We start from the raw sequence: 14,804 nt of genomic DNA, 5'->3' as shown, positions 1-14,804 counted from the left end.
AATAAAGCTACCCATAGCTGACTTGGAGCTGAGTATGAGTAGTAAGGCTACTTTTAACACTTTTTATGCCTATCCTTTCTTAAAGATTGCAAGATACAGTGATACCACGGCAGAAGTATTAGTGACTGTTATATTGAAAAACTTTGAACAGCTACAAACTAAAAGAACAGCACCAGATTCTCACTACGTTACCTTAATCATAGGTGATGCAGATAATCAGCTGGTTTTTAAGCACAAAATTATGTAAGTGTGAAATTTCTATTTGATATTATTTCTAAGCATATACTATAGAAGAAAAATTCCACTGAGAAAAAGGATAATAAAATCATGAGGGGATCAATTAAATTACATTCTCCTGATTCTGTAATGGGGTGGTTTCTCGTATTAACATTGGGTCTGTTGTTTTAGATTATTGTATTTAGTACGCAGGTGAACACAGTGTAAAGTCTATCACCATCGTTTGCAACAAGAGAATGGATGACCTTTGGGAGCATCTGTGACCCACTGTTGCTGAACTTGCCTGTTTTGTTGCTTTTCTCCTATCATTCGTGACCCTACTACTCTTTAAGGACAATCTTCCTCCTGCTCAACTCAAAGTATACCTTCTATTTCCAAATTAAAATCCAACAAATTATTATAGCCATTGTAGGATCCAGGCAACCAGATCCAATATATAAAGGAGGTACCTTACCTTATACCTAGCTCTCTAGCATGTCATTCTGCAGTTTTTACTTCAGTCTTTTTTCTAATACTATTACATATTTTCTCCCAGGATGTCATAAGCAAATTCTAAAAGTAGCAGTTGAATTTTCAGCTAGATCACTTAGTAGTTTCCAGGGACTGAATTATATCACCTTTGTGTGAGGCAAGTGCTCTCATTATGTGCATTTTATAGAGGAGGAAATTGAGACCAAGAGAGTTTAATCAGCTTGTCCAAGGTCACACAGGCAGTTTAAAGTAAGGATCAGATCTGAACCCAAGCATTCTGACTCCAGAGCCCATGCTCCTAACCGCAGTACTGTCCCTGCACGGTCAGGAGTGGCAGCAACTCTGAAACTGGAATCTGCTCACTGTTGCCAGCGCGCTGGAGGGTGCCTTCCTAGAACATCGCAGACAAGGTTCCCAGAGGGCAGCCCTTTCACTCTAACTACTCTCCTGCAACAGCCATGATGCGTTTACAGAGAATGGATCATTATACAAACCTTTATTCCCTGTGACAACTGAATCTAATGACGGCCTTGACAATAGGAGGCTGAAGTAAGTCCAGTCACAAAATCGGTTGCTGGTGATGTGATGTCATTAGATACAGACTATTTCAAGTCAATCAGAAAAATACTGTTGAAGCTCTCACAAATCCGTGTGACTTACATATAGCTGTTTTAAAGTGGTGGTGGTTTAAGGGCAAGCTCACAGGTAATTGACACAACTGTATATTCAAATGGGCCTGAAATGATTTAATGCAGCTTAGAATCAGCTGTTGGGTCAACATGTCGTTAAGAAAATTATGGTCATGGTAGCTTCACTGACACTCCATTTCCCTCTCAGAATTAGGGGAAAGTAGTTTTCAGTAACTGACTTCAATTTACCACCAGATAGGACCTATTTTTGGATCAATCAGCCCTTGAAGATTAATTTATTATTTCATTTCATTTCATGTTCAGATCACTAGTTAAATGATGCATTACTCTTTTTCAGGGATTCTGTTTTGCTAAAAACTGGCAATTGGGCTAAAAAGATTGATGTGAAGAGAGCTCTTAAATCTGAAGATCTTAGCATAAATCTAATTAGTTCTGAATATGGTAAGTTTACTGAAGTAGTGAAGACACGAATGTAAAAATATGATAGCATTTAAAAATTATTTCCTTTATGTTAAACAGAAAAATAATATGAATGATATTGTGTAAAATAGTTTATTTAAGTAAAATGAATTTTAAAGGAAGTTTCATGTATTTGGATATGTAAGAGATAGCACAGACTAGGATAACAAAATCAAAATTGTAACTATTCATGTATAGATATTTTGTTTTTTAAGATAAATTTCAATTATTGTAGGAACATTGACTTTTATTTTTATGATGACAGATATATAAATTTTCATGTTATACTTCTGAACTTTTTAAAAAACATTTTTATTTCCTGGACTTGCTAGACCTTCTAGTTCAAAAAGATAAAATATAAGAGATATAAAAACAAATAAATGGTCCCCTGTATGGATTTACATGATTTAAATAAGCATTTGTACGCTTTTTCTTCTTTTCCCAGTTGGACTTGATATTCAGCAGAAATTTACAGTCTTTTACTTAGGACCCAAGAGGTTTGGAAATCAAATAATTATGCAGAAAAAATCAGAAACAGAGATTTCCCATTCTAAACGTTCAGATAGAACTACTATAGCAGAACCCAGTAAAGGTAAATAGCTCTATTTATTCCTGTTTTGCATTAAAGCAAAGATAGGGCTGGGAGGAGTATCCGTGGTTTAACTCAGATTGTAGGTATTCTGGAATTAGATATTTAGGCTTTCTAATAATTGCACTGATAATTTATAGAAGGAATTCTTTCTTAAGTTAATATTTGTCAGATTGGGGTGATATTTGGAGCACAAATTATTTCCCCCTTTTCATACCCACTCTGTTCTTACGGCCATGTGAGGGGGAGAGCAAATGAGGTACAAGAATTAACGGATTTGATGAGGCAAGGCAAGTGACAAACTTAATTTTTCTTTTATTATAGGACATTCAAATAAAGACAAAAGTAGAAAGAAGTATATGATGAATCCTCATGTACTCATCACCCGCCTTAAGCAGTGGGGTTATCAACTCAGGGCTAATAGAGTTTCATCTATGCCTCTGTTCAGATTTTTCCTTCTATTTTTCTGCAGAAAAATAGATGTCTTATTATTTCCTCTATAAATGTTTCAGTATATATTTGTAAATGGTAAGGGTTTAAAAAAAATAACTGCATTACTCTTTTACATAAAAAGCTAATAGTAACTAATAATTATCCAATATTGAGTTAATGTTCTAATTGCTCATTAAATTATCTCATAACTGTTATAGGTGTATCATCTTGATACTATCCAGTTGTGCCACACTGGCTCCCGAGTCCTTCCAGTGTGTCCCTAGGAGTTTTCATTGCTTCCTCGCTGTGTGGGGTGATAGGATGTTCCAGGCTTACCTTTTATAGTTCTAGCCGCAGACCTGGAATAAGCCTTTTCTCCAAAGATCCTTGGTTTCTTTTAATGATAATTTCTTAAGATCACAGTCTGTGCGCTAGAGGAGCTCATTACCATAGAGTGATTATCTCTGGGATTTTTCCGTGCATGGAATTAGGAAATATGTGACTTCTATTTTGTTTTTAAAGATAAAATACATAATTGATTCATACTTAAATGTCCAAATCCATTTCAGGGCTATAGTATTTATCCTTAAACTCTAAGATCTGTATTTCCTTTTTGTATTGCTGAGAAATTTGGTTCTCAATGACTCCAAAAGTGATAGAATGTCACTAATTTTCTTTATCCTCCATTGTACACACAACAGATAGTCTCAGAATAACAATACCAAACTGTACTCTTAATATGATTATTAAAAATAGTTTGACTTTTTTTGCAAATATGTTCTTTCTTATACTACGTCTCACTAGGCATGTATAATCAAATCACTGTGTTTCAAAGTCACTTGGAATAGATCTGTATGTGGCAATGCCACCAACTGGATACACATTTACTATTTATTTTATTTTATTTTTTTATTTTATTTTATTTTATTTTATTTTATTTTATTTTATTTTATGTTAGAATCGTTTTTAGAATTAATGTTGAATGATAGTAATGTAAAATATTTACATTTTCCCTAGTCAAATCTACAAAACAAATGCTAAATGTTGTTAATACTTGAGGCATAGGCAGTCAGCCATCCAGCTGTTCTTCATTCATTTGGTTCTGTTTTCACTGCTTTGGCCCAGGAGGGGGAGCAATTCACAGGTACTGAGGAACGTGAGAGCAACAGCTCCTACCAAAGTAATCTGAACAGTCGTGTTTTCTGAATAGTATTAGTAGCTATGATACATAGTAACTGCAGTGAGTGGTGATGAGAAAAGCACATACAGAAATGCTCCGTGAGCCCAGGGACACTCATCCTCCTCCTCTTTAAAGAATACAGAAGAGCTTCCATTTCTGGGTAAGATGCAGTAATTTGTGCCTGGCCAGTGCTCCAATAGCAGCAACTATACAAGCCTACATAAGTTACAAAAATTACAATTTTTAACATCAGACTTACTCAAACTTTTCCAGAAGAAAAGAAAGAATATTTTCTAATGTTTTAATCTTTTTGAGCAAGGCCAGTATGAACTTGATTTCAAAACTTGCCAAGGACATTAAAAGAAAAGGAAAATATTCACCAATCTTCTCATGAATATAGATCCAAAAGTTTTTAACAAGATATTGGAAAGCTGAATCCAGCCATATATTTAAAAAGCATAATACAGCACAACTAAGTATGGCTTGTTCCATGTATGCAAGATAGCCTGAGCACTAAAAAAAAAAAATGGATCAATATAATTCACTACATTAACAGGGCAAAAAAAGAAAAACACGTGATCTTTTTGATAGATGTCAAAAAAAGTTTAATAAAAATTCAGTGCGCATTTTTGATTTAAAAATGTCTAGCAAATGTCATACAAAATAGTGAACTGTTTTTTAAACTTTCCTATCTAAATAGGGAATGATATAAGAATGTTCTCTGTTACTACTTCTGTTTAACATTGTGTTACAAGTCCTAGTCAGTACAGTTATGTAGAAAGAGAAATAAAAGGGATAGGATTGGGAAGAAGGAAATAAACTGTCATTACTTGAAAGCAACATGGTTATGTGCCTAGAAAATATGAAAGACTCTATAGACACACTATTAGAATTAAAACATAAATTTAGAAACATCCCTGGGTACAGAGTCAATAGAAAAATTGTGCAGTACATCAAAAAAGAATAAAATATTTAAGAACAAATTTAGCAAAATAAGTGCAAAATGTGAACACTGGAAACTACAAAACACCATTGAAAGACATTAAATAAGACCTAAATAAATGAAAAGATATTCCAGGTTCATGGGTTAGAAGTCTTAATATCATTCAAAGGGCAACATTTTCCAAATTAATCCACAGATTCAATGCAATCTCTGTCAAAATTCTAGATTTTTGCAGAAATTCACAAGATGATTCTAGAATTCATATGGTAATATGAGACCCAAAATAGCCAAATCAATTTTGAAAAAAAAAAAAACAAAGATGGAGACTTACAATTTCTGATTTCAAAACTTACTAGAAAGCTACAGTAATCAAGGCAATATAGTACTGATATAATAAAAGATATGTGGATCAGTAGAGTATAACTGAAGGTGCAGAAGTAAATCCATACATCTGTAATCATTTGATTTTGGACAAAGATGCCCAAACAATTCAGAGAGGAAAGAACAGTGTTTTCAGTAAATAGGACTGGGCATCTGGATACCCAGTTGAATTAGTCTGAACCTTTGCTTCATACCATATGCAAAAATTTACTCAAAATGTATCAGTGACCTAAAGCTAAGAGTTAAAACTATAAAAATATAAGAAGAACACATGGGTGTATATTTCTATGACCTTGAATTATGCAGTAGTTTCTTAGATATGATACCTGAAGCTCAAGCAACCAAAGAAAAAAATAGATGAATTGGACTTTATCAAGATTAAAAACTTTTGTGCTTCAAATGACACTATCAAGAAAGTGAAAGGCAATCCACAGAATGAGAAAATATTTACAAATCATATATCTGATAGAGGACTAGTACCTAGTGTATGTAAAGAAATCTTACAACTCAGTAAGAAAAAGACAACCCAATTAAAACTGGTCAAAGTATTTAAATAGACATTTTTCCAAAGAACAGCTACAGATGGCCAATATACAGCATGAAAAGATGTCCACCATCGTTAATCAATACAGAAATTCAAATCAAAACCACAGTGTGACCCCACTTCCCAACTACTAGTATGGCTTTAATAAAAAAGATGGACAATAACAAGTGTTGATGAGAATACGGAGAAATTGAAACATTCATATTGTGCTAGTGGGGATGTGAAATTGTGCAGCTGCTTTGGAAAACATTTATTAGTTCCTCAAGAAGTTGAACATAGGATTACCATGTGACCCAAGAATTCCTCCTTTAGGTATATATCCAAAAGAACTGAAAAATATTCTTAGAAAAACTAGTACATGAATGTTCATAGCAGCACTATTCATAATAGCCAAAAAATAGAAACAACCCAAGTGTCCATCAACTGACCAACAGATAAGTAAAGTATGGTATTCCTTTCAATGGAATATTATTCAGCCATGAAGAAGAATAAACTAAGGATACATGTTACAACATGGATAAACCTTGAAAACATTATGCTAATGAGAGAAACCAGTCATAAAAAGCCAGATGTTATGATTCCATTTATATGAAGTGTCTAGAATAGGCATATTTATAATGATAAGAAGTAGATAAGTGATTGCCAGGGGAAGGGGGTAGGAAGAAATGAAGAGTGACTATTAAATGAGTATGTAATTTCTTTTTGTGGTGATGACAGTGTCTGGAATTAGATAGTTATGATGGTAGTACAACTTTGGAAATATACTAAAAATCCACTGAATTATATACTTTAAAAAGTTCTGTGTTATGATATGAATTTTATTTCAGTTAAAAAAAATCTTAACATCAGTTGTATTACTACATACCAACAATAAAAAGATAGAAATCATGATTCGAAAAATACTATTTACAGTAGCATCAAAAATCTCAAACATCTAGTAATACAGTAGGAAAGATATTAAAGACCACACTACAGGAAAACTAAAATCTCATGGTATATATGTTTGGATATTAAAAGGAAGAGGGTTTCTGCGTAGCTTTCAGTATCCTCTTTTTCTTAGAACTGACTGCCACATCACAGAAGTAGGTTATGTTTGTATAATTTACACTACGTTCTCCTCGGACCTCCATTCTGGCTGCTGTTTTTCCAACAGCAGAATTATCAGGAACCAGACTGACCTTTCATTCAGTCCAAAGTACAATTTCCCAGAAGAAAGGAAATATCTCAGTTTAAGAAAAACAATTTAGAATTAGGACTACACTAAGAAAATATAAACTCAGAGCTGTCAGGTGGACTTCCTTTACTATGTAGAGAAATAATTAAAGCTAGTGGGACCATGGAAGAGAAGACCAAAGCAGAGGCACAGAGAGAAGCGAAGGTGAGAACGCCAGAGCTGAAGTCCTCATGGCTTTCCAGTTCTTAGATTCAGCCCCTCCAGATGCCCAGCTGCCTTGCTGCTTTTGGCTTCTGTGAGGTATCTGTGGTCATGCTGATACGTTTCCACCACCCACCACATGTGTTATTTTGTTTAAAATAGCTTGAATTGTTTCTGCTTCTTTCAACTGTATTGAAAATTGGATTGTTTATATACTTCCTTCTAGCCCTTTATAAGGGCAGAAGTTCCCTACATTTTCACCATAGCCCTGTGGAAAACAGATAGAAGATGCTTCCTACCAGACAGATGTTTTACTACCCACACCTGCTTCACATACATACATGCACGACTATCCCAAATCTTGTGAAAACCCCAATTGTATAATTCAGTTCTTATATGCAAATCCATTATCCTCAAATAAAGATATATAATAATACCTTTATACATAACATACATACTCTATCTGCATATTCTCTCTCAGTAACTGACACAATGACGGGGTCATGGATTTACCCTGCTGACGTTGTGTAAACAACCCAAATTTCAGTTTTTCTAATCTCTTGTCAGGCCATGTTATTAAATGATACACACTGATAATTAGTTCAGAGAACATAGTTGCTAAATGATTATTTCCAAATGGGCTTGCAGATTCAACAGATAGTTTACTATTTCATATTTTCAAACTGTAGGACCATATTTTAAATGCACCTTAGACTGTGTAATATAATTAAACATTTTTATGCTGCCTACAACTCTTTGAAAATATTTTTAGCGGTACTATCACAGTTGTAGTCCAAGAGATAAATTTTTTTCTAAAATTTAAGGAAAAATAGTTTTGCTATTTGTAAATTAAGCAATGTTAAAAATACACATTTTTAGTTGTAAAAAATTTTTAAACTTTTATTTTTAGGCATTTAAACCTGTTATCCTTAAAGTGCATTCTAAATAAGAAATATGGGCTTTGTTTAATTTGAAGAAAATTGATTTGACTTTAATAAGTTCATTTGCATTTGCTATGCCATTCTGAGTATGAAAATTTAATGTACTTGAAGAAAGCAAGGATAAAACCAGTGCCCAAGCACTTTGGAAGTGTGCACATTTAAATAGCAGTCAAAAAGGGGTCTGCTTTTCTTTATACTCTTTGGTGTACACATGCATTAAATTGTAAAATCGAGGACTCCAATTCATCACTGTTACCCTTTTTTTTGATAAATAACAAAATGATAGTATAATATCTGGCAAACAATTAAAAGGAGATTTGTTCTCTCATTTAGAAGGTAAAATCATAAAGTGCATAAATATGATTAGCATAAACCAGGAACTGCAGAATCAAAGTAATAGCCTTTTAAAAACATTAACTCCAGCTGCTTATGCACAGATCAGATTATTTGAATTTATAATTAGGATGTGAAGCTAAGTGTGTCAGGGATGCCTGCTATTTTTAACATTTTTCTGGATTTTTTAAGCAACGGAGCCTTACCCTACTAGTCATTATTAACCCTATTAAAGTAGTCTTAAATATTTTCTTTAAATACATTTCTAGTTGACATTAATGAATTTCATTTACTCTGAATATTTGGAACTGGAGCTTTAAAAACTTGTGTATGATGTGCAAAACTAAGAAAATGTATGCATTTCAGGTTATGATAGTGATGAGGTGTAGGATCTGTTAACTTTGTACCTAAGTGTACAGCTTAGGTCAGTTTTCTCTGAGAACCTTATTTTTCCAATTATCAATCTCTGTAAGCTTGTGTCTGTTAATAAGGCAAATTCAGAGAATCCTCAGGATGTAGGGAGTGGAGTAGGGGTGGGGAAGCACTTACATTTTTCAAGTACCATTTCTAGCAGAAATACAGTAAAAAAAAAAAAAAAAAGCTTTTGTCCCTTAAGTAATATCCATATGCTAGCACTCTGTAAACAAACTGTGTATACAGTTCTCATTCCTAACAAGACTTTCCAACTCTGCTTTGAAATGTTGGGGTGTCCCTAGAATCTCTGTAAGTAGACTTCCAGGCCCTAGTTTGTTTTTCCTCTCTGGGAACAAATGTGTGTAGTCACTGTGCACCATCTTGTGGTACTATTTAGAAGTTCATCTATTAGAAGTCCTGGGATAAGGAACAGTTACCCCTTATCTCTTACTGCAAAACAGCCACCTGCAAGGCATTTCCTCCTGTTCTCCCATCCCACAAACAGTAGATTCCTTCCCTAAATAAATTAAACCCATTATAAGGGGGAGACCTAAGGCAGCTAGTGAGGCAGGTGGTTGAGAGCTCAGGCTCTGGATTTAGACGACCTGAATCAGAATCTCACACTTGCTGTTATTATCTGCTTAGTCTTGAACGTGTTGCTACCAAACCGCTCTATGAATTTTCTCATCTGTGAAATGGAGCTATAATAGGGCTGCCATATAGGCAGACAACCAAAGATGAAGAGACATTTGAGGAAAATACGGAACGTGAAAGAAAGCCCAGAATAAGGAAACAGAAAGTGGATGAAGGAGCAGGAGGATACTTCAGAAATATAATAAAACGTAGTATAAACTAATCAGTAACCTCAGAGAAATTAAAATACTGAATTGCAACCATAAAATAGAATAGGATGTCATGAAGAAAAAAGAACAATTGGAGAACAAGAGTGAGCACAGGGAAGTGAAAATGGTGATTCAGGAAGAAACAAACAAAAACAACAGCAAAAAACCTAATATCTTAGCTGGAGGGCAGAAGATAATGTCAGCACAACCTGAATGAAAGCAAAAAGACAAGGAGACAGAAAACATGAAAGACAAGCGGGAGATCCAGGGTCCAGTACCCGACTGCGAGTTCCAGGAAGACGGAAGGCATAATCTGAGGAGATTTTCTAGATGAAGTGAGGCATAAATCTACATGTCAGAAAGGCTCACTCGGTGCTGGTTAGGGTGAAGGAAAGAAGCTCTACGAAGAAGGCAACACTTCAGAGCATCATGGATGAGACAAAATCACAAATGTGTCCATGGAACAAAGATCACAGTATTTTTAGTGTTTTTATCAGCAACACCAGATGCTACAAGACAATGAACTTAAAAATCCAGGGAAAAAATGATTTCCAACCCTGTGTTCTATACACAGCCAAACAATTAAGTGTGAAAGTAAAACAAAGACATCTTAGTACATTTAAGGAGTCGGAAGTTTTGATTCTCACACATTATTTAATCAGGCAGTTGTCTGAGGGTGAGCACAAACAAAGCAGTTAGCCAAGAAAGAGAAAGTCAGAATCCAGCAATAGTAGATTCAGCCCAGGAGCTCAAGGAAAGGAAGCTCCAGGATGACACCTGCAGGACCGGTGTAGATTTGCACTGGGAGGAGGCTGGAGGGCTCAGGGCAGGTGGGGTCTGTACGGGGGAGGTGACTGGGGCAGGTGTTTTCATGTGGTTGTCCTCACCTTGGAAATGTTGAATGAGCTAAAGAAACTTAAGGTAGATGTTGCTAGACTAGAAGGAAGACAGTAAGACTTCATGGAAAATACGCTGCTCAAGAAAGGAAAGCACTTGACTCTGCATTAAAAATATTTTTACCTTCTATAGCTCTCTCAAGTTAGTCCATTCTCTTTGATCTGCTAATAATACCACTCGAGACTGCTGCGGTGATTTTCTTTTATGTACTCTGTCCTCTCTCAAATCCATTCTCTGTACCACACTCCGTAGATTGATTTTTTTTCAAAATGCTCTGTTATGTCCCTTCTTTGGTTAAAACATTTCAGTGGCTCCCCATAGCTCTTAGAGTAAAAGATCCAAGTCGTTAAAACCCGCTGTAAGTTTCCACACTATCACGTGGTCATTCAGTCCCTAAGTAGCAGTGGGCTGCCGACTGCTGTGTAGTCTTGCCTCACCTCCATAGAATTGGCAGGTAAGGACACAAGAGACCCAACTGTATTTAGACAGTTTATTACTTAACACGCACAGCAAAACGAGATCAGCGTGGCATCAGCTGCCTGCATCCATCATCCCACAGGCTAACACTGGACTGGAGGGGCCAGGTGACACGAATGGTGGGTTGCCTTGTTTTTGAGGAGTCTACTCGAGGCTGCAGCTAAGCGGCTTTATAGCCTGCAGCTGTACCTGAAAAAGGTGAGGGGCAGCGTCCTACGCCTCACTGGAACCAGGAGACGGATGAGAGACTGCCTTGCGGCAGCTTTCTGCAAGACAGGGAGTCTCCGACCAGCTAAAGAGGCAGATGAGGAACGGCCTCTAACAGTTCCTCACAAGACTGCCTCTCTTGACATGTCCTGGGGAAGATCAGGGGGCATTCTGTAAATGACTGAGCCTTTCCTACGTGGAGACGTGCAGTTGCTGGGGTGCCACGGTGGGGCCGTTTCCCCGTGGACGCAGGCTGACCTTTCCACCGCTGTGGTCGCGTCTCGTGCGCTGTCTCTCGCTTGCTGAGCACCAGCCAACAAGTAAGACCTTTTAATTTCTCCATGTGCCATGCTCCACTTGTCGTGGAGCTTTTTCATGTGCCATCCCTCCTGCCTGAAACGTTCTTTCTCCCACCCCTTTGCCTTGTTAACTCCTCTCTTTTCAGTCCTCAATCCAGTGATCACTTCCTCAGGGACAGCCTCAGCCTTCCGCGCCATTCCTGCCCCGGACAGCCCCCTGTTACACAGCGCTGCGCCCCTGGCCTTCATAGCACACAGAGCAATTTTATACTTGCTAGTATAATCTTAGAGTAATGTGACAGTAGAAGTAATACATACACTAGCATATTAGTTTATTAATTTAAAAATGCTGTCACGTACCTAATTTCATTTTATCTTTTTACCTCTGTGAGGTAAACAAAACAGGCACTGTCTTCCATCTGTTTTCTGCAGACAACATCCCATATTAGAACTCACGTGTTCTTGCTCTAGTTTATGGTGCCCTGTACTTCACCACCGTGTTTTCATGTAAATACGTTAAATGTAAGGCAATACACAGTGAGAGGGATGAAGAAAATGCCACAAGGGCTCAGAGGAGAGAGAAGTCACTTCCAGTTGAGGTGATCAGGATAGATCTTCACAACAGAGGTGCCATTGGAGTTGCCCTTGAAAGTTGATAGGCTTGTAAAAGACAGAGGGAGGTCTTCTCAGACCAGAGGTAATATCAAAGGTACCATCACAAAAAGGCTTGGGACTGTTTGAATAATGGCAAGTGAATGTGTTTGGTTGGATGTAGGGTTAATGTGTTTTGATGGATATGGGTGCTAGAAGGAAAGCTAGAATTACATTTAAATACCTTAAATATGGGATTGATTGTGTTGGCAAGAGGAAGTAGCTAATGTTTCTGAGTGGGCAAATGCTCTGATCAGAGTTGAATTTTAGGAGGGTTACTTAAGCAACAGCGTATAGGGTAAATTACAGCATGGTAGGACTGGATTCAGGGAAACCAGGTAAGAGATGAGATCATGAACTGGGACAGAGCTTCTCAGCCAGCACCATGGCACACCTTGTAAAGCGTGGGGCATACCTGTATAGAGGGAAGTCGGTATTTTTTAACTTGCTGCAGCAAAGGAGAGCGCAGCACCTGCAGAACTGTGGGTCATCTCAGCATTGGGAGGAGCTTATTATAGGAGTTCACCTTGTACCCGGTGATTCTTAGAAGGGTGTAGGGAAAGCAGAGGTCAGTTCTGTATTGGGTGCTCTCGGCAGTGGGACGCTGGATATTTTGGTGTGTCTTATCTTGGAGATGGGAAGATTAAAGAAATAGTAGTCATTTGTGTTACCAGAAGAGGGAGATGTTTAGTTAGTCTCGTGGTTCTTCACTGCCCTTGCCTCTGCTTTAAGAAATAATTACACAGTAGTCTTCTTTCTGTCTTCTGCTACAATCATAGACCGGCCTTAACTGAATGTAGTTTATGTTCTGCCGAAATTGTTTATGTTCATTTGGGAACACTGTGGTTCAGCTGTCAGCTTCCAGCTGCCAGGGACATTTTATTACTCTATCAGTACCCAGTACATTGATCTGCTCACCCCTCGAGGCATCTAACCAGTTGCGTCATATGGCGAGCAGCCTTATTCATTTACCCCAGGGTGCTATACACATATTATCATTTAGATGTGCCATGCCTTGAAAAAGGCTGACTGAGTAGCACACTGAAAATGAAGAGTAAAGGACCAAGAAAGATAATAAAGGTTTTCAGAGCTCTTCACAGTCTCCAACATTTCTAGCTCATTTAAAATCTGTGCTCCAGCAAAAATAAACCGATTTCTGTTTCTGCAGTCTGTGGTTTGCTGCCTTTGGATGTTATGCCCTCTACCTGGAACATCCACTGGCCCCCTTCTCCTGTCCAGATCCTGCCTGTCCTTAGGGGCCATTCACACGCTTGCTCCATGTTACTAGTAAGAGTTAAAATCAAGAAAAAGCCTACTTACATAAAGTAAATGAAGAGTAAACTACATATTTGGATATATTAATTCTAGCTTAGAGGGGTCAAGCTGGAAGCAGTCTCTCTATGAATCATATAGCAAATTTCTTATACCCCTAAGGCACTATTTCTAACATTTATTAAATATGTATGGTGTCCTGTCTACTAGCTGCTGTCAGTGGTGCCATCAAAATGCCATGAGGTTTGCTTCTTTCCATGTTCTTCGCTATTAAGTATAAAGCAGAAAAAAAATTTTCAAAACTCCACTTGCATTCTTACCTCATTCAGCAAGAGTTAACTGATTCTATGACAGTTGGCTCTATTTATATCAGGGGGTTAAGAGAAGCTTATAGGTGGCTCAGGGTGCTTCTTATGAAAAGCTGGGGCCTGGCTAATAGTGGGGCAGGGACTAACTGTTACCAGAAATATCTTTTTAAAAATACGTATTAAATGGATTAGGAGAGAGTGTGAAAATCATCATCTCTTTGTACTGCCAGAAAGGAAAGGCAATGGATAAAAATTAATCATAATTAAAATCATAACAATAGACATAGTGAAAATAGGTTTGTTTTTCTTATATTAATTTAGGAATGACTACCTGCAAAAAACCTGGGAACCGAGAATGTAATCATCACTGTAAAAATAAACATACATGTGGACATGACTGCTGTGAGTCCCATTAAACAAGTTTATTTCAAGTTTTAAAAATTGAAGTTTCTTTGATGAATAGTAATGATACCCTGATTATCTGTGTATGATATTTATTTCATGCAGCTTATAACTCAAATAAGTTTTTCTTTTGTGGGCAACATTTTTTAAAAGTAAATATTAGATTAGAAATTTTGAAGAAATTTGGCTTTATATGAACAATACTAAAGTTTAACCTAAAGAATCTAGAATCTATTTTCATAGGTAAGACTGGAGTTGCACAGAAGTCAGAAATGAAAGGGTCAACGATTTCATCATATATATCTGATTTAAGAAGCAGGGATGCTGTTTCATCTCTTCCTCCAGTTAAACGTCTAAAGGTTAGTTTTAATAACGTGTATCCCTTGTTCTGTAATTAAATGTACATGGATAGTCCTTTATTCTGTGTATCAGTTAGGCAGGTATCCACAGTGTACTTTAGAGTTACAGCGAAGGCTTGACTAGGAACGTGACTGTTATTC

At 36.8% G+C, this 14,804-nt stretch overlaps 1 protein-coding gene across 9 annotated transcripts in view; it reads left to right on the top strand.

The window, feature by feature from the left end:
* HFM1 (helicase for meiosis 1) overlaps positions 1-14,804 on the top strand; it is a 151,593-nt gene that overhangs the window by 115,488 nt on the left and 21,301 nt on the right. For 8 of the 9 annotated variants that reach the window (XM_032487069.1, XM_032487073.1, XM_032487071.1 and 5 more), the window contains 5 exons: positions 86-243; positions 1,696-1,799; positions 2,263-2,409; positions 14,224-14,304; positions 14,548-14,663. In XM_032487069.1, coding sequence (XP_032342960.1) covers positions 86-243; positions 1,696-1,799; positions 2,263-2,409; positions 14,224-14,304; positions 14,548-14,663 — 606 coding nt within the window. The remainder of the gene's footprint in view (positions 1-85; positions 244-1,695; positions 1,800-2,262; positions 2,410-14,223; positions 14,305-14,547; positions 14,664-14,804) is intronic. The other variant, XM_032487072.1, reaches the window with a different exon arrangement.

The sequence above is a fragment of the Camelus ferus genome, chromosome 9, assembly GCF_009834535.1.
Source record: "Camelus ferus isolate YT-003-E chromosome 9, BCGSAC_Cfer_1.0, whole genome shotgun sequence".
In the NCBI taxonomy this organism is placed as follows: domain Eukaryota; kingdom Metazoa; phylum Chordata; class Mammalia; order Artiodactyla; family Camelidae; genus Camelus; species Camelus ferus.
The sequence above is the reverse complement of the archived record's forward strand: the minus strand, read 5'-3'. Positions and strand labels throughout refer to the sequence as shown.